A 25,079-nucleotide genomic window follows, 5' to 3' on the forward strand; every position below is an offset into this window, starting at 1 on the left:
TTGCGTTGTAGTTTTCCACGTTTTGCGCGGATTGCAAGGTCGGGAAGGCCTATTTTTGCAACGACAACAAAGCCGGGAATTGCAACTGATTCTAATTTGATAAGAGCACCTTCATTTTTATCTGAAAAAGTTAAAAATTGTTAAAAATTCCCACGATTCCCCACACGAATGGGGTTTCCAACCTCAAAACCAAAACAGACTTTCTATCTCACTCACTCTTTGAAGAACTCAGGCTTGTGCGAGCGAGAGGACTTCATCGGAGTTTCGGGCCGCAGAACTTTCGACTCCTGAATCCGGGGCAAACTACCAGGGTTGTAGCCCGTTTTTTGCTTCCATTTTTCAAATTCTAACCGGCCGTTTTATGCGGGATAATCCGGAACGTGATCGGTTGATTTTTTTAGAATTTATCGCCATGTCTTCGACAAAAATGAATACAACTTGCTGCCGAAGAATGATGGTGTTGATCACACGAATCACTCTGGCAACACTCGACCGAAGAAATGGACGCACAGTTCCCCTCCCACAATTTCGTCTCGCTACGCTACGCTTGACTGCCACCATGTGGGGTGCACCGTAATAAATGGCAACCACGGCGCGCCGTCTCCGGCGATCCCAGATCAACAACGGTACACCGCAGACAAACGCACGACGCGACACGCACGCACGAGGTACGCGCACGTGAAGGGCAGGCGCACCGTCGACAACACTAGCGCCCCCAGCAACCAGTCTTCGACAATCACGCGGACCGTCTGGACGCACGGCACGCACGCACGTGAAGGTTTCAAATCGGTTTTACGTATTTTCAAAAGCAAAAGTCCGGATCATTCGTCAAGTATGCTGCTAACACGTAGTTCTGTGAAAGTGGCCGTCTACTAGGGCGCGTTCGGTTCGAATGTTTTGAGAAAAACGGAGAGCAATCAAGGCAGCAGCAGCAGCAGCAAGATGCGTCTATCTGCTCGTATCAAATGTTTCAAGTATCTGGTGTACACCTATGTGATTCTCATATCGGTGAGTTTGGTGGTTCCCGTTCCGTTCCGGTTTAGGGTAGTGCAACGAGCGTCGGAGAAAAATCCCTCTTTTTTTCTTCCCTTCCAAGTGATCACGGCTTACCATCAGCAGCAGCAGCATCAGGGCCATAAAAGTTGCACGGGGAAAGAAAAAAGTGTCCAAAGATGGTTGTGCGCGACCCCGATCCTCGTTGGCAGTGTGTTTGTTGTGCAATCCTGCGTCTAGTAAAGCGTGTAGTTTTTGCAGAAATTATCATAATTGGTCCGTTTGGCCCCCCCATTGAATGATCGTCGCATTCCAAGCGATCGCAAGCTGCATCGATTTGCGTCGTCAGCTCCCTTCATTCAGGCCGTACTCATACTTTGCTACATTTTCTTACGTCTGCCTCTGTGTATTGGTGCCGGTTTGAAGTTAATTTAATCTAAAGACCTCTTTACGGACGCCAGGTAAGCGGACGACGCACCTTCCAGGTGAGTGAGCGAGCACACGGGAAGGTGAGCGAGCGAGCAAGGCAATCGCATCCCGCCATGGAACCGGCTCAGGCAACTTCGATCCAGCATGCCTTTTATGCTTTCTCAGGTGTTTTCCCTTTTAAAAAATCGTGCGGATACGTGTGCGTGGCTGAGTGCAACGGGTATCCATTTGTGTTGGTGTGCATTATCACACCTGTACCTTGTTTTGTGCTGCGGGACCCTTATGATTCAACGGAGGGGGTGATGTGCCCTTCAAGGGCAGCATTGCGGTTGTTCGGAGAAACTAAGGCGTGACATTTACTCTTTATATTTTTAAGTAATGTTGAACCTTGACAATATAGTCCATAAAGGCTTTAACATTCGAACTTCGAATGGAGAATGAATCCATTTTTGAAGATATCCTGAAAATACGACGTTTAACGTAGTTTAAAATGTTTCTCCACATGTTTTTCCAAACCCCCAAGTGTTAAAGTCAATAAAACATAAAAGATTCGGCGAAGAAAAAGTGCGGAGCCCATTTGGCATGATCATTGGAGGCTTGTGCTCGTGGATATGGGGGTGTAGCAAAGAGACATCAACTCCCCTTTTCCACACCCCTTTCGCGATCGCCGTTGTGTGTATAGCAACCGTACAGTTATGGTTACGCTTCGCTAAACTCCGATTGTTCTCGGTGCACACAGAGACACTAGAGGGGCACCGCAAAACAACGGTTGACGGCGGGCGGGGTGTGGTTTGTGGATTCTTTGAAAATAATTGTTACGGAAATTGCTAATGGCACTGTCTTTTCCCTCCATATCCATCCCCCCTTGGGAGTACACAAAAATAGAAGCCACATGTCATGTCTTGCGTGTGGGTTTTTGACTGGAAAATTGTGGTTTTCATCATCCCTCCCCAACAACCCCAACCCTTCGATTCGCCGAACTGCACGCTCTGCTGCTGGCTCTGTGACAACGGAGTGATGAATCGAGAAGCTAATTATAAAACAAACGATGCTCGATTCCCACGGAATTTGATGCCGAATTCCTGCAAAACGATTTCACGGCACGAGATTCTTGATCTTGCAACCCCACAGAAAGGTTCAGTACAATCAATGCCTCGTAACCGAATTAAGAAAAATCCGTTCTTAAAATTAAATCAAAGTAGTAGCTATTTTTGTTCCAGTCAATTGCACCAAAGACCATCAGTTTCGACGTAGATGGCAACGTTCTTTCAGAGTATAATCATCGGACTGATTGTTTAAAAACGCGCATTATCGAATCGAACACGTCGTCTGGAATGCGAGACATAAACAACGGCCCAAGAAGAAGCCACAACAGGGCTTTTCCCACCCATGAAGAGCTTCCCAACTCTTCGTGGCTTGCTGCATGATTGTTGTCGATCATGCTGCTGCAAAACGATGGCTAAACACAAATAAAACTCTGTAGTAGGCCCCAGCCCCATGCAGGGGAGACCACCCTGGCAGTCGCTGATGCTGATTAACTCATTTGTACTTCCGAGAACGGACCACACCACGTGTTGAAACACCTAGAAATACATCCTAATCTCTGCTCCGCTCCCTCATCCCTTGTCTTGGGGACGGATGGCATACCTGATATCACTTCTTCACCTCCCCACAAGTTGGCGTTGGTTGACGCATGCCATAAACATTCATTCCGTCCATCGCTCTTGCAGGTCTTGGCCTCGACGTTGGGCCAACCTACCCCAAAAAAAACAGATAAAAAAAACGAAGAACACGACGAACCCGGAGCAGCGGAGAACCGTGGAGTGGCCATGGTCTCTAGAAGAAGACAAATGCAACGCCCGTGCTTATCGGAGCCCGCGCAATTGCTGTCTTTCCATTTCCTAAGCATCTAGCACCCAGGAAAGGGGGGGGGGGGGGGGTAGGAGGGAACACAATACTCTCTTATCATTGCTGTTGAACAACGAAAGCCACACCGCGCAGCAGCAGCGTGACACGTCATTATCGTGACCGGGGGCGCCGGGTGCTTTTGGTCAGACCAAATTCTCGACGGACTTTCAACCCCTTCTAATTATGGTGTTCCAGCCACGCATTGGGAGTGGGTTAAAGATAATGACAACAGGACTCGGCTCCCCGAGACTCGAGAAGACTAGCCCGACTAGTCCGTGCCTCGCTATAATTCGCAATTTTCCAACTCATAGCATTGCATTGTGAAGCCAGCAGCAGCAGCAACAGCAGCAGTAGCAGATCTCTCAAGAAACCAGAGCACACATGGGAAAAGGACAGAGCCGGTTAATGATTGTGTTTCGGCTGTGAAGCACGCTAGTGTTGATGATGATGATGATGATGATGAAGCCCTACAGAGAATGAAGTGGCTAGTCTGGCCGGCCCATGAGCCGGCCGGGGGGACAAGGATTATCGTGGGGTAGTGTGAGGTCCGAGAGCATTAATCCTTGTTTTCCATTCCATTCCCTTTTCCCGCCACAGCACGATTTGTATCCTCTTTCGGTTTCGGTTCGGCTGCTCGACTCTACGCTATCGTTTCCCCTTGGCTCTGTGCTTCTCGTCTCGCTCCTATCGGCCATCCTCGCCATCGTTTAATTCAGTTAAGCTGTCTCCCCACCGACGAGGACGAGAAAAAAATCATAATTCTCAGCATGTATTAGAGATAAAAAATAATTCCATCGCACATCGAGTCTTGTGGTCGACGTTCCTCCCGAATTGCGCCTCCCAACGCCGCGCGCGCGATTCATATCTCGTGGAGAACCCAGCTTTTCGAGCCCCGGAGGATTACTACTCTAAACATTACAGCCAAACCAGCCATCCGTGGCGCACACCCTGGGGATGGTGGTGACCAATGGTTGGGCCAGTTGTTCGGGAGTCTTGGAGTTGGTCCAAATTATGATCATCTCTTTGGCCGGATGGTCAGTTTCGGCTACAAAAAAGGGCAAGGCACCAAGCAGATAACAGCAGCACAAGAGCTTCGGCTCGCTCACTTACTGGTACTTTTGTTTCGAGGCATTGGACTCGAGGATGCTTCTAGCGTGGTGTTCAGGTCAAAAGTCGAGAAGCGGACGAATGGTTTGCATTAGACGAAGAACACGACACACAATGGCATTTGGTGGGGTAGTGCTTAACATATGTAACGAATTCCGCTCCAGAATTGCGTTTGCAGCTGTTGGCCATCGGGAAAAACGCGGCGGGGCGGGATGAGAACCAACCACTGTACTAAGTGAAATTGTCATCATCTTCTTCGCTTCGCTTGCCACTGACGCTTGCTTTGCAGATGGTGGTTGCTATGATCTCTCCGCGGCCTTCTCACACAAAAACGCTACACAATTTTTGAATTTTTATGCACAAACGACAGCAGGCATGATGACGACCACGCAGCATGGGTCCATATTTTGCAATAAGATTGATGCCAAACCCTCGCCATAGCCTCGCGGCCGTTTGCAAACTGTTAAAATATATCATCTCTCTCTCTCTCTTCTTTCCCGCTCGTTTATGCGCGATGAAAATCCGCACTTATCCTGTGTAAAACGCACCCCTAAAAGGACGGAACGCACCCTCGAAACGGAGTTTGCACGTGGTCACATAATCGAATTCTCCGTTCTACAAAGAAGCACACAACAGACGCCTCGAATAGAACGCGCAATAAACTCTCGGGGTGGCACGCACAGCACAGCACAGAGAGAGGGATGCGACGATTTGCGCAGTATTTAATAAATTACCCACCTCCTTTCCGGTTCTTTTTCCGGTAACAGGACCGCCCCAACGGCGTAGGGACGCCAGGAAACACATTGAAACCATCCTTTTGGAGGTAGGAGGGATGCGATGCCTTTGCGTTGCTGCGAAGTGCAGCGTAGAGATTCGTCGTCATCGTCTGGAGGAGGATGGTGCTGCTACTGCGTACTATCTGCCCGCCCATAGTCTATTCTGCCGTTGAAGGAGTCTTCCAGGACCATCTTTTGACTGCAATGAAGTAATAACGAAGTGGTCGCCGGTCTCGGTGCTTGTGATTATCGGGAGCATAGAGTCGTGTTTGATGATGCGTTTCAAAGGGCTAACTGAAGAGCCAATTGCCGTACGGTCTGAATGGATCGTCTATGAACATAAGAGCAGCTCCGAGGACGCATAGAATCGAATTTGTCGACTCGGGCAGAATCTGCAGAAGCTTGTTTGACGAACTAATACTCAGAGTGCACCATGAGGGCTCCAGAGGTTTGCCTCCATTAACGCATAATTAAGTGGCATTTTGCATGCCATTAACCTTGACCAGACAGGGCTCATGATGGCTTTCAGAGCTCGCTGCCATATGGTACATGCCAATGGCTTGTTAACTAACGATTGGCACCCGAAAGCCATTTCTGATAAATGGCCAATGTTTTCTCCTTTTCCGAAGGTGCAAATTGTCTAAACAAGCGTACGTTAAGATCAAACGAAACCGATTCCATTTCTTATGTGTTCCCGGCGGCTTCTCCGCTGCTTTTGGAGGGCGAGAATTGGCTCCTAACAATCTGCAAACTCCGTGCTGCTGTGGCGTTAAATTATTAACGGGTGTCACCATTTGTAGGAAGTATCGGAACACGAATGGCCGCACCCATTATTGAGCGTTCGAATCGAAACATCAAAGGACAGAGGGTGGTCCCGGGCGACTTGTTACTTCCGGTGTTTATGAGATTTATGCTCCATCCTCTGTCCCTCGCTCGAGGTGCGAAATCCTTTCCGCTTTTTTCCGTGGGAGTGTTTACTGCCCGCGGCCATATACGGTGTTTGCTTTCTCAAAGGTCCCAACCGACAGAGAAAGAGGAGCAGGGTTTGTCCTCCTGCCGTCGAACGTTAGTGTGTTTTTTGGCACTGTGTACCCGGTGGACCCCGGAGGCAAGAGGATAATATTTTCCGTATTCGCTACTATCAAACACCAAACAAACGTAGTTCGAAGGAAGATACTGCTGCTGCTGCTGCTACTCTGCACTGTCCGGACACCGACATCGAAGATCACAGAAGCGTGTATGTAGTTGACTTCTACTCCCTCCGGCGGCAACGGCTGCGTGGCAGTAAAAATAAACATTTTCAGTCCAGATTTCGCCCTGAGTCGTCGCTGCGTCGCTGCCAACAAACTACTTCGCTTTGGATGCACGGCTTCAGTTTTCGCCGAATCGAAGAAGGCCGAAGAATCGAACATTGCGTCTGTGCACGTCTAGTACACAGCCTGTGGGGTTGAGTATCTGTACTAGGGCACCACAGGAAGCATCCCACCACCAGCTGATGGAACCATAGAGAGTCCGTCTGACGAAGTCTGTCTAAGTTTAGCCAAGGGTGATTGAGGGCGAACTGTCTCGAGGCAGAGCAAGAGGAAACCCTCGAAGGGCGTTTACCCGTGTCATCATCAACTGAAATGCACCTTCCAATCGCTGAATGGAAAGGGCTGTTTCTTCGCAAGACGCACACGTTCCTTCAGGGCAGAAAGTGAACGATTAGTTTTAGGGATTTTACGCTGTATAGTACAGCTGAACTAACTGGTTCATAGCATTAAACTATCGGAGGCCGCCATCCCCGAAAACTCTAATGCCCCAATTTACTGCGCTGTGCTACTGACGCCAAAGCGGAAACGTATTCAAAAACTGATGGGTTTTTGGCTTTTATCCGGCGCTTTTACAGGAAAGATTTTACATTTTACTAGGGTGCCTCTCGTCTGCGTGATACAATTGAACATCATCCCTACCCCCCGGAAGCCATCAAAGCGCGTGATACCATGCAGTGTGTGTGTGTGAAGGGCGTGTTCCGGAAGGAAATGGACCTCTCTAAAATCTCATGAGCACTCGTGTATTTGGACGAATCTTAATGTGATTGTCCGATAGGCACGAGTTTACACAAACGCGAACAACCTATAAACGATCAACGATCTCGCGGTGTTACTGCAGCTGTAGCTGGTGCTTTGGAAGTGTTTTTCCGAGGTTTATTGTCGTTCTATAATTTTATGCTAGACACTTATTATGGACTCGTTTATGATCGTGTCCGGACATGGGTGTGTGATGTGCCGTTCTTTTTTTGGAGTCCGTGGAGCGGTGTAATGGAATTTACGGATTTGGTCACCGCGCTACTTGGGCCACGATGGCGCGCACCGGTGCCAAACGAAGATGATTTATAACTCACAGATCATTTGCTGCAAAACGGCGGCGGGTCCCGTCGTCGAATCGCAGATTTAACCGGGTTTTTCTGCCCGTTCCATCTGGTGTTGTCATCTATGTCCGCCGCAGATGCAGGTCGTCGTCGCGAGCGGTGAAGTGCACCATTAAGGATGAATTTAGTCGATACCGATGGCGTCCCCTCACACCCTCCTTCCTTTTTTTCATAACTTTAATTTGATCCCCACTCTCGCGACGAACGATGCCAGCCAGCCAGAAGCTGATTTGCTCGTGCTCGTGGTCGGTGTGCGTTCGTCTAAGATTAGAAAATGAAGCCACTACGGCCCACCAGTCTGCACCAGAGAGGAGGAGTAGAGAGCCTGTGTTGGGCTAATAAATTTTCAAACAAACCTATACCAGATCCGTTGAGATCAAGAGCCGGCGCGAGAGAGGAACCCATCTTCCTCCGCCAGTGAGCACGTGAAGAATCACGTTTTTTGTTGTTGCTTCACTTGGGTTTGCCGGCGCGGGGACGGACGGGTTGGTTAATGATTTGCATGTGTGGATGAAATGGAATGGATAAGAAAAATCGTCTTGGAAATGATCCGCCACTTGACACAAGCGAGCGATAGGCGCCTATCGAGATGCTCTAATTCTTGGCCGTTCGTTTCGAGAGAATCGAGATTTTGTGCAGAGGGAACTGAGGAAAGCATATGGAGACGAGCTCACATTATTATAGCGGGTGGGGAACGGTTTGATCAAAAGGACGATACCGTAAAGATGTTAATGAAGACGCAACTTGAGTCATCAACGGTGCTTTAAGTAGCATTAATTTTCTATTTGAATAAAACTTGTTGCTAAGAAAAGAAAAGACCTCTCGAGCTGCAATCTAATGGATTTTAAATCTATATTTAAAATGCAGGGCGATTTCGTGGATGCTATTCGCAATCCTCTACAAACCTCCTCGATCCGCAGGTCACGTGTATCGATCGAGGTCATATGGTAACCGCCATAAAGTGTGTGGAATTCCAAAACACCCTCATATTCCCGTGATGAAAACATTTCCTACGCACAGTTGCAAGCAGCACGCAGAGAAGTTTATTAAGAGGTTGTTGATACAATTTGGAAACAAATTTTCAAAACAATTCCTCTGGATCTGGAGGACCACCAGGCATTCAAACTCGATGAGCTTTCGTTCGTCTCGGCCTACTATATTCGGCATCATCACGAGAGCGAGGACTGGCGGCGAGGATGGCAACCATGGTTGACGTTACTAAAAATCATGCAAAACCGCGAACTATGGATGTTGGTGGTGTCGCAATAACAACAGAACGACATGCATTATGCATGCGACCCCCTCCCGGATCATGAATGAGAGCACATGTCGCTGAGTATGTGTACATGTGGTAAGGCTTTCGTTGGGATGGTTAGTTTTCGCTAGTTGGTAACACTCAACATCCCCACGAATGGTCCACGGACCGGCAACCGCACGAACGGTACGCGCGCTGAATGATGTTTCCGTTGCGGATTATGTTACCAATTCTTGCCGGAGTTTTGCATCGCTAGCAGTCTAGCAAGCAGCCTTCGACAAACTAGCAAACCAAAGCCGACGGCATGCCGGCACACAAATGGGGACGTGATGAGACTGTGAAAGCTTCGCGGACACGCTACTAGTTGGCAGATTGGGTTACATTCCATGAGGTTCTCGATGGTGGTTGTTCGTCCGGGGGGATCATCATGCTTTGGCATATAACGGTGATCGCTCAATCGAATGGCATTATGTGGGAATTACTGCTCCCCGACACCACCATCGGAGCTTAATAGTGATGGGTTTATTTGGTCCGTTACTCATGATGCCACGAATCGTGTACCAGCCATCAGCAGTTGTTTGTGGGTTAATCAGCATTCAAACATTTAAACGATCTGTTTATGCTTGATAAGCGTCAACGAGGCTGGATGGAAAAGTACGACTACCAGGTGCTCTAAATGCTGTGAGGCGATTCTAGTTCTCTCGATTAGGTACAAGCGTTGGAGATAAATTGTAAAATTGAGGTCAAAATTATGAATTGTTGCATAGAAGTTCAACCAGAAAGCCAACAACCTAAAACGATCTGTGACTACTGTGATGTAGTTTCTAAAATGCTGAAATTAAACCGAGAACGGCCTCCTGTGTGACCATCGGCCATCGGGGTTAATTGCACTTCTGCTGCCAATGCACTCTGGTCGTGGTTGCGTAATGGAAACTTTTAAACCCTGCCCAAAACTATCTTCCTGTCAGCAATCCGTCACCATTTGTCGCCTGAACCCTGCTCATACTACGCCTCCCTGGCAAATGACCGACCGATCGTCAATCACACAAAGAACACGGCAGGACCGGTGTGGAAAGGGGAGCCCAGGGTTTCGTTTCGCAAAACATAACGCAGCACGATTTTCCTTTTCGTCACCAAAGTTACAACACCAGCGGAACACGGAGAGAGCGCTAAATAGAGTAGAGTCCGTGTTTCGCCTATTAACGTGGGCACCTCATTAGAAGAGATGGGTTTTGGTTCATCCACTGCTTTGCTTTGCCACCCGCCTTTGTCCCGGATAAATCCGTCCGTCCATCGTCGTATACGTTCCGTCTCCGAAAACGATTGTTTATACAAAACTTACGAACTCTTCTAAGTCGTCCTGATGCTGCTGGCTGCTATTACTAGGTGGTGAAAACGTTTCACGAGTTTGTTTATGCTACTTGGCGCAGAGTCGTCAGTGCACAACAGAATCATCATCATCACCGGCACCATCGCCGCTACGACCAGGAATTTATGAACTCTCGCTAATTATCTATTCTCCCCCACAAGCGGATCACATTTCACTCGACTGCAACAGCGAATGATGAGATACTCCCGGGGAGATTTCTCCGACCTCTCGATTGCATTCTATCTTTAGTTTGATACAAAGTTTGGCTCTTAATTTGTCTGTCTGTGCTGCTGACATTGTGCGATGCCTTTGCAGATATGCGGTAGCGCCCAGCTGGTTATCGGAGCATTTCTGCTCTGGAACCATCGACAGTACTCGCAGATCGTGAAGAACCAGTTCTGGGAACCGTACGCCGTGCTGATCGGGCTCGGAATCATCTCACAGCTGCTCTGCTACTTTGGCTGGACGTCGACTAGCCGGAAGCACCGATGTTACCTAGGAACGGTAAGCGGCACATTGGACTGCCAACCACAAATGTCGGTGATCATCCGTATTAACTCTCTTTCTTTGCAGTTCTGTGCGTTCCAGGTGCTGCTCATTGTGATCTTATTCTTAGTTAGTGGCTGGTCGGTGGCCACCAAAGTACACCTGATCGTACCGGCCGAGTTGGCGATCGAGGCCAGCCATGCCGAGTTTGTGGCTCATCAGGCGCCACCCGATCCGACCCACATCTGGAATCGATTGCAGCGTGATGTAAGTACAGTGTACACAACGATCGCGTGCGATTCAACGATACATATGCTCACTTGTGGCCTCTGTCATTTCAGTTCCATTGCTGCGGATCCAACAGTTTGCATGACTACAAGAACTCTTTCCCGCGGTCCTGTTACGATCCAGTTAACAGGGAACTCCACAGTGCCGGCTGTATGCACGTGTACGTGCGTAGCATGGAGATGAACATGGTTCGAGTCGCTGTCGTCGCGATCTGTTCCGCCCTCATACAGGTACGCATATCTTTTGGAGTGGTGAAGAGGGGCGTAAGAATGTTGTCGTCGCTTAAATCTGCCCCTGTCGTTGTGATGCGTAACCCTGATAATGAGAGATAAATCTCTTCTGTGCGATAAATGAACGGGAAGGCTAATTATGAAAATTAGTCACTCGCCGCCACACCCAGTAGAGGACGCATAGAGACATCCCACGCGCACGGCAATTCAGAAACCCATTCCATTTTTTTCCTTACCCCACATCTTGCCATTCATTCACACGTTGGGATGGATTTCAAAATAATGAATAGATTATTTATACTTCACACCACACGGACGGGGAGGAGGGAAAGGTGGAATCACGTTTACCGAGTTGCAGCATCTGTCTTATGCGCCCTCTGGGCCTCTGCGCCATGCTGGTACACACTGTGGTCGTGGACAAAAATAAAATGCTACCCTCTGTTTATGATCGTCGCTCGGGCAACCTATGGCGACGACGATGATCAAGTTGGCGACGTCACGACGATGAGGTTTCAGTAGTCCACAGCTGCTAGAAATGGTTGCTGGGGAGCGCACGCGTTTGTGTATGTGTGTGGGCATGGACTCAGACTCAGAATGTGTCGGGAAAATGTATGGCGTAAATGCTTTTCATTCCTCGGTATACCCCACCCAATCATCGCCACCACCACCACCAGCACCACGTCGCCGATTGCTTACTGATTTAGTGGCCACACGACTTTGAGTGATAGCAAACTCAGTCAAGCAGCAGGCTGAAGACCATCCACAATACGATCATTGTTGTGCCGTCGGATGGTTTTGGTATTTCACTGTCTCCTTGTTGCGGTCATATAACGATAGACAGAGTCCGTCTTGTTGTCCTTAGAGCATACCGCGTAAATATAGGTCATGGTCCGGTCCGCGGCCTGGTCTACTGGTTGGTTTAATGGAACACTGCCAACCGTTGCTACTGCTCCGTTGAGATCTGTTAAGACGCGTTTCGTTTCGTACGGTCGTTTCTCCTATGGTTGGGTTGCGCTTACGGGATATCCCGCCAGCATTGACGTCATTTTGACCCACCACCGTAGGGAGGGGATTCGATTTCCAAGTTGACAAATACCTAAGACGCACTCACCTCACCTGAAGAAGACGATACACAGGATGTGGCCACCCAATATCGCCTGCCGAGCAGTTGGGAGCAGTTTTCATTTGCGGAAGTCGTCTTTCAAGTCTGCAAGGGATGGGCTTGCCGTGCAAATCTTCAACCCCCCTTTTCGCAGCTGGTTGTCTGTTCTTTCTTTGTTGTACGCGGTCGCGGGAAAAGTGTACAAATAGATTGCCGACCATCCCAAGCACACATAAACAGACTCCAGCAGAAGATTCCACACGCAGACAGTCACGCTACCGCAGCTAGTAGTATGTAGCTGTACGGTAATGTTTTCGCTCAGTTTATAAACATCTCGTGTGGTAAAAAGTTGGGGAGGGAAATGGTTTTTGCGTTCGTGGCTTTGCTTGCTTGGTGGCCCGCTCGTTTGTTGGGCAGAAAATAATAATAAACAGCGTTCGGCCGCCCCGTGCCGCCACATTCTACCATCGCTAATATACTAACGCAAGAAGGCATTATTCGTTCGGCCGTTCTACGATCGCCTTGGCCGGCCGGCCATCTTTCATGAGATTTTCCTTTCAATACCATGGCCTTCGACTTTGTTTTCGAGACGGAGAGAAAGGGGGCCCGGGGGTGGAACAGCTTTAACAAATGTACTGCTAAAAGAAGATTATCTTCCGCGATCGTCTTGCTATATTCGTAGTGCTCGTTGGTCGCTATCGCAACTTACAAGGCAACTTAATTCTACTAAGAGTGGTTATAAGAGTTATACGCACCAAAAAGGATTATTTTTGACGATTTTTAGTGCAGAAACCATTCAATTTATTTTTTTCAAGTTAATGTCATATTAAACTACAACTTTTCAAGGATATTTGGTTCAATTTTGGGGAAGATTTGTTCAAAACTGCGTTCATGGCCGTTCGTTAACGGTCGTTTCAAATTCAAAAAGCCGAAGCCAAAGGCAAATAAGCCGAAGTGAGCGTGAGACGCCCGAAGTGGCGCCATCTACCCGTCTTTCGTGCGTTTAGAACTCTCGCTTCAGCACTTCAGCAATTTCAAATTTAACCGTTTGTTCCAAATTTAACCGACTTCGCCTTCTTACTATTCGCTACTCTCTACTTCTTGCAGAGTTTGGGCATATTTTGCGTCATCCAGCTAACGTTACTGCTACGACGACCAATCATCATGCTGCCGAACGGTGATAACCAGTCGATACGAGTGAAGCGTACCCGCGAGCAGCTGACACCACTTTCACCGGCCACCATCTCCCGCCCGTCGCAACACAGCGGTAGCAGTAGTAGCGGCAGTACAAAGCCTCCCATTCCGCTAAAACCCGTCGTACCACGGGTAGATCCACCGGTCATTAAGCCGACTCATTGAACCATGGCTCCCCGTTTGGAGTCGACGGGTTCAACTCTCAGCAGCAGCAGCAGCAGCAGCAGCAGCAGCATGGCCCCAATGTGCCAATAAGATTAGTTCTTTTATCACAGAACCTCGTACAGTGCAGACCAGTGGACGCAACCTGTTGCGGTCACTGGCAGATTGAAGTTTTTTTTAGAATTATCGAAAGCGAAATGGGATGGGGAACAAGAGCAGGCAATGTTGGCATTTTTCATTTTTAATCATTCGCATACTTCCTCTTAGGTCGTTAGAGTAATTCCGTCGTATAGTATGTACTTAAGTGAAGCTGTGCTCCTCCGAGGCTGACAAAGAAGAAGCGTTGCGGGGCCATAGTTTCGACAGCACAGTTTTGATGATCGAATATAAAATATATAATTAGTTGTAAAACAGTACGCTTGATGACTAAGTACATGGGGTCGAGAGTATCCGAAATCCATCTTCATTATTGTGTTTACTGCCAGGAAGTGGAAAACCTGGAGTGGTAGTGGTGGTAGGTGATGCACAAACAATGTCAGGTTATTTTTCAGCCGATAAGCAACACCCAACAAAACGCTAGTGCAACGCTCGGGCTGGTGTCGGTGGTTCGAATGTACTTGTAACGTTTTCAAACAATCTTATCAACAAGCACTTCAAACAACGAGCAGTGAATCATCGTCGCTAGGAGGATAAGCTTGTATTCGCTCTTGCTTCCAACACATGCTATAGCGCGAATACTACCCAAGTTATGGTACATAAATCATGACTTCAGTTGTGACTAATGAGTGAGAAGCAGATGAAAATTTCCGAATTTTAATTTGAAGGGAAAGGATATCCTGACTCCGTTGGGATCGCAAATTAAAAAACGACAGACGATCGCGATCATCTAGAGCCTGTTTTGTAGGTAAGTAATTTGAAGATCTTCTTATTAGACGTCATCGAACGAATTAATAAGCAATTCGGTAGGAAGGGTGTGTTGTCGCCGCGAGTTTCCTCGTGACCGCGTGTTCGTGGAACCTTCGTCGAGCATGCGCGCACGCACACGGTTGAGGCAGCTCGTCGCGTACCCCTTCTCTTTGGCGTGGTGCCGTTTAGTGTGTGTCTTGTCTCTTGCCGCCTTCATTAACAAAGCCAACGCCAGCGAGGAAGGTTCGCTTTTACGTGCTCTCGAACTCGTGTTCCAACGTTTGCCATAATAGTGAGTGTTGTTAGACGTGGACGATCTCTTAGTAGATTCTAGTAGATCGTACGCAAGAATCTCAAGTGGTTAGCTCACAGAAAACGTGTCTTTTCTGATCGGTGCCGTGGTGGCGTTCCTTGGTGTGTTGTGCTGCGTTTGTGCTTATTCTTTTCTCTTCTTTCCCGCCCTTGTTCCTGCCTGCCGACAGCCATCCAACAACAAAAAAACGAAAGGCGAAAACATTACGGTGCAAGATGGCTCTCAACTGTGGTCATTCGACGATTAAGTATCTGCTCTTCATCTTCAATCTCCTGTGCTCGGTATGTGTTTACTTGTCCCCGTTTTAGCGTAAAGTTCTGTCCCGTGTTCATTTCTCCGCCGTTCTACGATCGCTGCGGGCCATGTGATCACAACAAAGCTAAGCGACGCTCTTAATCCGAGGGGAAGGGGGGGGGGGGGGGGAGCCTTCACCAGATTTCCATAATAATAGAGAGGGGGCCCTTTCTTGCCGGAGGAGAGACGTGTCTTGTGTCGAATATGCATGTTATTTCTTCCGGCGGGCGTGACCAGAGAGCGCAATGGACACATCTGTTGCGTTCCCCGATTCGAGGCACTTTCTAGCGACTCTCTTTCGCGTGCAGGAAGGAGTATATTTAGAACGAACGAGAAACACAACACTCGGTCGGTCGACCCCGGTTTGCCGGTTTCCTATTCCTGTGGCTAGAAGGCAAGCGGCGTGTATTCGAAAATGAATCACTCTGCATCGCGCATCGAAGGGAGGGTTGGTGCTTCTTTTCTCAATCCCCGGAAGATACAATTCTGATGCGTAAATAGTGCGTTCGTCAACCTTTACCAACACAAAGACACGCTGAGAAGCGAAGCAAAGGGCTGCTCGTGGAATGGGGTACGAGCAAACACGTTTCCTGTTCGGAAATTTGCTCGGAGTCCTTTTCGGGAAGAACGCATACAGGCAACGCGAATCGGCGATGAAGAGATTCGCGAATCCACCAATACACACGCAATAAGGATTTACCGCGCAAAACAGCAGGCCATGGGAATCGATGACGCCAAAAACCATATGGCCATGCTTGAGTACATTTTCCTGACACTTGCACCGAGGAGTTGCCTTTGGTTTACCAGTTACCTGTTGATAACTCCCGGGGTGCTACTTTCCGCACCCAAGTATTAATTGCCACACACATGCCGCCCCACTTAAACCCTCGGATTTGTCGCGTTCGTTTTTGCTTACCTTTCCCCGAAGAGAGTTTTTTTTGGTCTCATTTCATCGGACGCGCACGTACGCCCAAACAGACAGGCACGCACACATCGCACACCGACAGATGGTGTCACTCGAGTCTCGTCGATCTTACCGCTCGCGACTAACCGCCGCGCCCAAATTCCCCCCTCGGGCGACCACCATTCATGCGTGTGTCTGTGCGGACGCACCTCGAACCGGAATGTCGGGTCCAAGCTAAGGTGGAAGCGGCGCGAGTTAAATGATAATAAAAATGGCCTGCTTCCCTGTATAAAAACAACTCTCACTTACGTAAATACGGTCCGGCTGCTAGGGGCGACCAACCGAAGAAGGCGGTTCTGGTGAGCTGGTTGGTGATCTGGCACCACCGTCCGCTCGTTCCTTGTGGAACGATCGTCATCGTTCCATAATCTCGGACATTACGACCATATGAATCACATATAGAATTCTTCAAACAACGCCCATGGTATCGCGGGGGTTTTTCCATATTTTTCGAAACATTTACCGCGACCACGGCGGCAGTGAGCGCTAGCCAACCAGAACATACAACCACAAACCAGCCAGACGTGAATCCATCATCAACGAGAGTTATCTGCCCAACCAAGCGGCGCCACCAAAGCCCACAAAGAGGGGAGGGAAACGCACACACATACTTGAGCGCTACGATCACACTTTGGTGGAATGATCTCATCGCGACCGTATATACAATTCCGGAATAGCCACAGGTTGTCCTTCGATGGCGTTGTTGTGTTAGCGTTATGAATATTGGCCGCGAGTCTCAACGAGCTCCAATTAATTCTTATCGGGTTGATGCATGAAAAAACTGATTCCACACACATGCATGTGATTGCCAAAGGAACCGGAGTGTCCTTGCGCCGGTAACGTTCGTGCCTTACACGGTTGCGAAATGACAGGTGATTCCGTGCCGCGTATTACTATCGATTGCGGTAGAAATCTATTTTCAGCACCGGAAGAGGAGGGGCTGGCGGGTGTGTGTGCTGATGGTACATCACCTTCCTATCGGTGTTCGATATCGATAAGAACCTCCACCATGTCAAGTGCATTCATGACTCACCGTTACCGTAGAAATGTAAATGTCATCCCTCGTAACGAATACCACGTTCCTGTGAATCATGGAAAACGCTTAGATAGTTCCGAATAAAACACCAGAAATGTCGATCACCAAAAAGGAACCATTCTTTGTCCACGCACGTGCTCTTAGCGTCTGTCTTTATAAACAAACGAACGGATCGAGTAACAAACAGCACACAAATCGGCACAAGCCAATATGATTTATGCCCTTATGTAGGACAGTATTCACACGTCTTGATCCTCCGGTATAGAAATCTGATGTGCGCACAAATAAACAAATATGATGCTCGCGTGTGTAGCTCGATCTTCTCTGCCGCAAGAATGTTTCGCTGGGAACCATGGGCGGGGGAAAAGAAATCCAATTTCAACCCTCTAATCTTTGTTGTGGATTTGTTTATTTTTGATCAACGGGCCTCTCCTCGGAAAGGAACCCGCGAGGCAGAGTGTTTGAATTATCAAAGCAATTTCAAGAATGGAGAGAATGTTGAAATGGATTCGGGGTACATTACTGGCTACATTGTACACGTACACATGACCATCTCTCTCGCCCTCCCTGTCAATGGTTGTGTGTGACATAATTTATAGAACCCCATCGAGGATTGAAGATAGCCAGCGATGGTTAACATGGTCCGTAACTCTTACGATAAGAACTTGTAGTACGAGACGCTGTGTTACGATTTCAGTCGCTGGTGCTGCTGCTGTTGCTCGAGGTTATCTTATCGGCATTCCGATTAGATACGAACCTTCATCATACCATCCGATGGCTGTACTGGAGGCTCATTGTACACCATTTTTTACACAATTTTGTAATACAGTACGTAGAGAATTGTTGCTTCGTTTCGGTTGGCTAGGACAGGGAAATACTATTCATTTTAGTTCTACCTACCAAAAACGAACTCTCTGAGGTTTCCATTTTGGCAAAAGTCAAACCCTCAAACCAAGACCCTTCAATTCAATGACCAGCTGAATCGAACAAGTAGAAAAGGCTGGACCGAAGAAGCGCAACTCGATCGATAGGCCGCGTTCATTATGTCGACCGTGGTTCGCTCCGATTGATAAGAAGCGTTTATGTGCGACACAATCCGTGCGAAATTAAGTCAAGCGATTGATTAGGCAAGGGCCTGGCCTCCTTGGTGGGCATTTCGTTCGCTCTGCAGTAATTGAAATGATAGCCAGTCGGCTCGTCGATCGATGATGATACGGATGATGGATTGATGATGAGTAAGAAGACGTTTGTCATACACTTTTTGTGCTTTAAGAGAAGAAGGCAAGCGTGAGTCGTACGCAAAATTAAGCCATACCACGTGTGTGTTGGGAAGGAGGCCCCACGCATGTATAGATACTGCAAGTTGGGTATCCTTGAAGGCAGCAAGTAGTGGCCCTGGAGCTGACATATCGGGTCAATGTGCGCACACCATACGCGGGGGTACGCGTATATGGAAGAGTGTTTGCTTCGTTGGGGTCTACACGTTTGATGGAGCAACATTCTAGCAAGGCACGCGAGGGCGCGCGTGCGTTTCTAATTCTAATTCGCTAAACGAGGCTTTCGTGTTCCCATGCCGCGAAGAAAATGGTTCCTCGATGGTACGATGCTTGTTGCTCCGGCGGCTCCGTTGATTGGGTCATTCCATTTTCGAACTCGAATGTTCTCATCATCGGTCAGCTCATCAAGGGCATCCCCCGGCGGCCGGCCCGGTGATCATGGTTCGGCGAAACGGCGACGCAGAAACCGACTCTCTGCTGTGTGGACTCTTTAGAAGTGGGCGCGCGCACAAAACACACACCAGGCGAATGTGTTTGTTGCTAGTTAGTGCAGTGGTTGTGTGTTGTGCCGTGTGCCCCACGGTGTGTTCGTTGCCGCGGTTCACTTAGAACTCGTCACCCGGCGAGAATTGCAAATGGCGGGCTATAACCGGCGCGATCGTAAACATGCAAACACCAACACAACCACTGTATATAGACGATCGTGGTGTTAAAGTGTGGACAGAAAAGGGAGGGTGAGGTGGGGGGGGGGTCCCCACCGTGCGAAAATGTTCCAGTTAGTACGGTTGAGAATAGCAAAACAATCCCACCAAACCAACACACACACACGCACCGACCAACTATGTGCGCTCAAGTGAGCTCAAGGTCACCCCGCAATGATGGGGGGATGACGAGTGCAAGCGATCGTGCGATCACCGTGCTCTGCCTGCAATCTGCAATCTAGCGTGCACTATTTTGCTGCTGCGTCTAGTTTCCTGGTTTGATAGTTGATAGTGGCCTCTGAGCCGCGCTGAGATTGTCGCGCAAAAATACTCATTAGTCACCGGAGCCAACCGAGCTCTGAGATATGATCCGCTCAGCACCAGGCGACAAACAATCAGCAAACCACCTCCACCGTGCACTCGTACACGCTCACGTGATATCCGCGATCTTTGGACGTAAAGCTGTGGTAGTATATTGCACGGTGCGGAACATTGAATTGGAAGGGGCGGCGGCGATCACATGGGCGGCCCTGGAAACGAGCTTCACTCAACGATGGCCGGCAACAATGTGGTTTAGTCGATCGCAATGTTGGTACAATTCTCAAAGCGCCAAACTCCTCTTCGTCAGCCACAGAGCAGCGTTAGGCTTGAATTCTTCCACTCTTCCCCAATGCGCTAGACTGCCGAAAGCTGAAATACGAGTACGACAGCTTGGCTGGCTCCATTGGTAAGGCGCTCAACGGGCGTTACGATAATACCTTGAGTTAGAAGTAATTGGTTTCATCCGTGCCCCTCGCATTCCACGGTTAATCCTCGCACGACGAAAGCGAGGACAAAGCACAGGGCTCCATAATCTCCACTTCCCCCTTGGGGACCGGAAACCCGTCAGGAACGGTAGCGTGCACTAATCGGTGACGGTGGTTTCACCACGCGAGACGAAGCTAAAAGCACCGACACTGTTGTTTGTGGGCTCCGTCATTTCACGGTTCCATTGTTGGCCATCAACCATCCAGCTCGTGAATATTGGCGTCATCAGTCCATGAGCGAGGCTTTATCAATTTAATGGTTTGCCATATTAATTTGATTTGGAGGGATGCTATTTGGCACACGGATGACGGTGCCAACTTCTAGGCAAAACAGATGTGCCACTATCACCGCCGCCTTCGATGAAGGTTGAAGATGACCCACTTTTCACGTCGAATTCTTTCGTTCACCTAGAAAGAGAAATCTGTTGCGTTGAGCCGTTCGATGGAAGGAAGCACACTATGGCCGAGGTAGACACACCACCCTGGGCCTGCGCTGGATGGATCTTCGATCGAAGCCTTCAATAACCTAATTTCGGTTTTCGATTTCCGCACTTTTAGCAACGCCCGAGGTCGTTGTGTCATAGCCGTCGTCCGGGGTCCTTTCCTGTCGGCGTGTCTCTTGGTCTCTTTTCGCCGATAGCCCCTCCTCTACCGAGGCCATCGTTTACGATCCTTGAGCGTGGACTCTCGTCTCGGGAAGAAGCAACAATGTAACCGTTAGTGAAGACGGACAGGCATGCAGCAACCGCATTGTGTGTGGTTTTTAGGTTGTCTGTCCTCTAAAGGTGCGTGCGTGCTCGACGCGCCTGGGGCTGGAAACATCATCATCAGTGCCAAGGTCAAGCGAGTAGCCATCGTTTGGCCGTGTTTTGAATGCACGGAGTATGCAGTGCACTGGGTCTGCGGTCGTCACCGCCAACACGTTTCATGTGTGTGGAGGAGGTAGCGGCATCCGTTGGTTTGTATGCGGCACATGTTTCGCGCGCTCCACACCATTAATAAGCCAGATGGTCTTAAGAGCGCACCCCTCCTACCGCCCCGCAGTGGGGACCGATAAACGACTCTCCCACTCCCACAACAGCCGAAGGGTTGTGGCCCCTGTGTTGCCTGTGATTGTGTGGCCAGAATGACATCATCCTCGTAATGTGCTTGGGGGATGCAAAGTAGATGAGACATCCGCGTACCATTTACCAGCCACTCGCGCGCTCTCTCTCTCTCTCTCTCTCTCTCTCTCTCTCTCTCTCTCTCTCTCTCTCTCTCTTTCTCTCTCTTTTTGGTGCTGGTGCTGTATTTGTCACACGGACAACATCGCACCCGCATATTTGCCTTTTCGAAGGAGTAATAATTTGTGTGTTGGTCGCGGTTTTCGTATTTACATACCGATGACACGCGCCATCTCCCGAGAAGTGCGTTCGTTGGAATGACGTCTTTTAAGAAAGTAGACCGCCGTTGTGCAGCTTGGCCTTGGTCTGTGGGACTCAGGTTTGCAGAGGGTACGCGCAGAATCCACTCCGTAACCATCACCATTGCTTCCTGGTCGTCGATGGCGTCTCTCTGCTATTCTCCTCCCGTATCGGATTTTCTCAATTCTCCGTCACCGTCGGTCGTAAACGAAGAAGAAGTGGGCAGGGGCAGCGTGTTGCGCGCCAAATATTTCCGGAAGTTTATGTAGACACAAGCCAGTGCCACTGAGAAACGCAATGTGGCGCGCAATAGGGCATGGACCGGCGGAGTGTATGGATAGGGGTGGAATCCCGACATGCTGGAGCCACAGCGCACGACTCCTCCTTCCAGTAATGGACGAAGAATCGTGGCACCAGCAGGGCCATCATCATATCCAAGCGTGTTGGGATTGAGGCGGGCATACGGAAGGCATGAGGATTGTATGTTTGGGTTGCTTCGATGCTTCTCTCGTTTTGCGTTGTATTTGCCATAGCAATGTGACCGCAGAATTGTCACCCAAGTAGTCAACGACTATGATCTAATCGGAGAGCTATGCTATGCGCTGGTTCCAGCCATTCGGCCGTTGATCGATCGATTGAGATTTGTCAACATGACTCCCACGCCTACTGGTTTTACATCGTTACAAGATAAGGAAACAGCAATACCGTACGTTCGTCATACGATGAAACAGAGGTTGATAAATTGCGAAAACAGCAAACTCTGCATAGAAATGATGCAGAAAAACTACTGACTAATCGACTGTCCGTTTTTCCTTTCGATTACAGCTATGCGGTATTGCACTGGTCGTGATTGGTGCCGTTTCGCTGGTAAAGCTAGACGAGATCCGTGAAATCAGCGATGAGTACAACATCATTGCCCCCTCGGTGCTGCTCATCGTGTTCGGTTCTGTCGTGTTCATCATCGCGTTCTTCGGATGTTGCGGAGCTATTCGCGAATCTTACTGCATGACATCGACCGTAAGTATCTGGAGGAATGATCGATACCAAGAAGAGAGAGCAATGAATTAAATGGAATGTCCTTTCTTTACCTTACAGTACAGCTTCTTCTTGATTCTGCTTGTAATTGCCCAAATTGTCATCGCAGTGCTGGTGTTTGTCTTCATCGGAGATGTGAAGATCGCTATCCAGAAGGGCTTCGAGCGTATCTTCAACGAACGCGATAACAAACTGAACGCCGATCTCATTGACACGATTCAATCCAGCGTAAGTTATGCTCATAACCGAGTTGATGGTTGCTGCGTTGCTGTTGAGTTTTACTGGACTAACATTTCGTCAACGTTTGCTTTGATTCCGTGTAGCTGGAATGTTGCGGCAAGTCTAGCTTCTTGGACTGGGGAATCAACTTCCCGCAATCGTGCTGCAGCTCTGGCGGTACCGCACCCGTCTGTGTGCCCTACACGCACGGTTGCGTTAGCCGGCTTTCCGAATTCCTCGAAAGTGCCGGTAACGTCGTGGCTTGGGTTTCCATCGGTGTCGCCGTGGTTGAGCTGCTCGGACTCATCTCGGCCTGCTGCTTGGCCAACGCCATCCGCAACTCGGAGAGAAGGTCGGCATATTAAAATGGAAGCGATTGTTGAAGCAGGATGAGGAGGGGTGCATTTCAGTCAGACGGATGCGTTTGCGTGTGTGTGCTGTTGTCAACTCCTCACCATCATCAACCACAACCTACTAGGATGGGTGGCGTTCAGACAAATTACGCTGGCCTTGAAGGGAGGTGCCGCACCGTTGTTCACCGGGAGGACGCTCATTCTAGATTTTCACTGCATGCATCTAGTATTTACTACTACTACACCGACACTCTAATAACCCATTTCCCTTCCCTTTAGTCGCTCCTTATCCACCTCCCCCTTAATTTCTGGTACCAAATACATTTACTAACAACGTTCACTAGTAGTCGCGAGGATACGATACATGGCGTTTCCATGGATGAATGACTGCGTATATGTGCACGTGTGGCTGTGCTGAGTGTCAAGGTGACAACGCCCGATCGCGTGTTGAAATGCCCCTGTCCTAGTCATTTTAGGTGATTTATGTTCGATTTTTTAATATTTAAACGATGTCTCTCTTTCTTTTTTATTTTTTTTTTTCGGTGTCTATGTCGTGTGCGTCGTTGTCTATTCCCCATCCACGCCTTATCCTTTTTCACATCCTCGTACAGATACAGCTAAGCTGTGCAGTTGGAAAAGAGGGAACTGATGGTGTCAAGCTATTACGTCCCCTCATTTTCACGGTCGCTGAGCGCGACATTTGAACGTACATTACCTAGCCTGTAACCTCAGCTATGTGCTTTGATATGATTCTTTACATTAACGCGTGATGTGTCGTTGCTGAGAAAGACAAATATTCGATCCAGTAGTAGTAGTAGTGTTTGTCCTGGGAAGCTTACGCACCATCTCACACTCCATCCAAGATCCATCCCACCTACTCTCGATCAGTTCCAGAGGCAACTTCAAACTCTATCCCCCTCAACCCACTAGCATCGCACACAAGCAGCAAAGCAAACAACAACTACAGTCCAGCATTGACAAATTGGAGCAAAACCGCTTACAGGATTAGCGATCAGCTGCTACAACCGGTACAAATGCTTACTCACGTACACGCACTTAAACGCACATACACATCCTTAACGCAGACGCACGACGCAACAAAGGACACGCGTCGGAAGGACAGTCTCGAATACAGAAATTGCATCTGTAGCTCATCAGGAGATCTGCGAAGCGAGCACAACCGATGATCAAGGAAGGCGTGTATTTGTGTTTGTTGGGCGGGCGTTAGTTGGCGTGGGTGCTTCCGGCCTAGTCTCTGTAATGCAGCTGCTTTCTTTGGACCTCAGCGTGCCTGTACTGTGCCCCGATGGGTATGCGAATGGACGGTATCAATAGGGTTTAAACAATCGTACAAATCGTCTGTTATAAATGCTTCTGCTAACTTTAGTCAGTGGGTTATTCGAAACATACGCCTATTTAATCATACTACTCCATGTTACTTGTCCAATTTTCTTGATCCCGAGTAGATATCGAATCCACGCGAATTCCTCTCTCAATCCTTCGTCGGCCGTCGTACGGAAGGACAGAACGTTTAAGTGAAATCAATTTTAAAGATTTAAAAATTATTCTACCACCTTATTGAAACGCCTAGAATTTAAGAGCGAAGTAAAAGTTAAAAGGGAAAAAAAACATGAAACAATGGCCACGGAATGGCCGGAACGTAAGGATTCCCCCGAGTCTTCTTCTCGAACCGTATCCCATCTTGAGTATCTGCGAGGGAATCGCCATGAAGATAAAACAGATTGAATTATCTCACAGATATGTTTACTATATTTAACGAGAGAAGGAATAATTTGAAAACGAAAGAAGGTTACCCATTCCCTCCACTAATAATGCCCCACATACATACGACCTTTGTTGTGACTTTGTCCTTTTCGCCGCTTCACACATGTACCCAACAACCAATTGAACAGGCTGCCCTCGTGTTGAGGAGCATAGAGCATCAGCATCATGATTGATGCTTGATCGTTGGCATTTGTTGAAGTTTTTTGGATGTTGACGACAACGGAACTACCTTTAATGGGGGGAAAATATATACATATATACATTACATCGAGTAGTAT

General features: G+C 48.6%; 2 protein-coding genes across 5 annotated transcripts; both read left to right on the forward strand.

Moving 5' to 3' along the window:
* Window positions 1–654: 654 nt before the first annotated feature.
* Window positions 655–14,125, forward strand: LOC125954497 (tetraspanin-1). The gene is made up of 5 exons (XM_049684879.1): window positions 655–1,008; window positions 10,563–10,751; window positions 10,821–11,000; window positions 11,075–11,251; window positions 13,461–14,125. Exons 1-5 carry the CDS (start codon window positions 943–945, stop codon window positions 13,710–13,712), a joined length of 864 nt encoding a protein of 287 aa, XP_049540836.1. The 5' UTR covers window positions 655–942; the 3' UTR covers window positions 13,713–14,125.
* Window positions 14,126–14,485: 360 nt separating this feature from the next.
* Window positions 14,486–25,066, forward strand: LOC125954509 (CD63 antigen-like). Of its 4 annotated transcripts, XM_049684896.1 has the most exons (6): window positions 14,762–14,907; window positions 15,098–15,209; window positions 22,235–22,426; window positions 22,505–22,672; window positions 22,768–23,015; window positions 23,628–25,066. In XM_049684896.1, the coding sequence occupies exons 2-6, from the start codon at window positions 15,144–15,146 to the stop codon at window positions 23,635–23,637; spliced, it is 684 nt and encodes a 227-aa protein (XP_049540853.1). In that variant the 5' UTR covers window positions 14,762–14,907; window positions 15,098–15,143; the 3' UTR covers window positions 23,638–25,066. The 4 variants fall into 4 exon arrangements, with proteins under 4 accessions (XP_049540851.1, XP_049540853.1, XP_049540849.1 ...); XM_049684894.1 differs by lacking the exons at window positions 14,762–14,907; window positions 23,628–25,066 and adding an exon at window positions 14,486–14,613 and having other exon boundaries at window positions 22,768–23,362; XM_049684892.1 differs by lacking the exon at window positions 23,628–25,066 and having other exon boundaries at window positions 22,768–23,362.
* Window positions 25,067–25,079: the final 13 nt, after the last annotated feature.

This window comes from Anopheles darlingi, chromosome 3, assembly GCF_943734745.1.
Source record: "Anopheles darlingi chromosome 3, idAnoDarlMG_H_01, whole genome shotgun sequence".
Taxonomy (NCBI): Eukaryota; Metazoa; Arthropoda; class Insecta; order Diptera; family Culicidae; genus Anopheles; species Anopheles darlingi.

Bases quoted from the DNA above. Each gene is read 5' to 3' on its own strand.
- LOC125954497 (XM_049684879.1), top strand. From the start codon at position 943: ATGCGTCTATCTGCTCGTATCAAATGTTTCAAGTATCTGGTGTACACC. The intron at 11,001-11,074 runs GTAAGTACAGTG...CTGTCATTTCAG, and splicing joins GGAATCGATTGCAGCGTGAT to TTCCATTGCTGCGGATCCAA. The intron at 11,252-13,460 runs GTACGCATATCT...TACTTCTTGCAG, and splicing joins TCTGTTCCGCCCTCATACAG to AGTTTGGGCATATTTTGCGT.
- LOC125954509 (XM_049684894.1), top strand. From the start codon at position 15,144: ATGGCTCTCAACTGTGGTCATTCGACGATTAAGTATCTGCTCTTCATC. The intron at 22,427-22,504 runs GTAAGTATCTGG...TTTACCTTACAG, and splicing joins CTTACTGCATGACATCGACC to TACAGCTTCTTCTTGATTCT. The intron at 22,673-22,767 runs GTAAGTTATGCT...GATTCCGTGTAG, and splicing joins TTGACACGATTCAATCCAGC to CTGGAATGTTGCGGCAAGTC.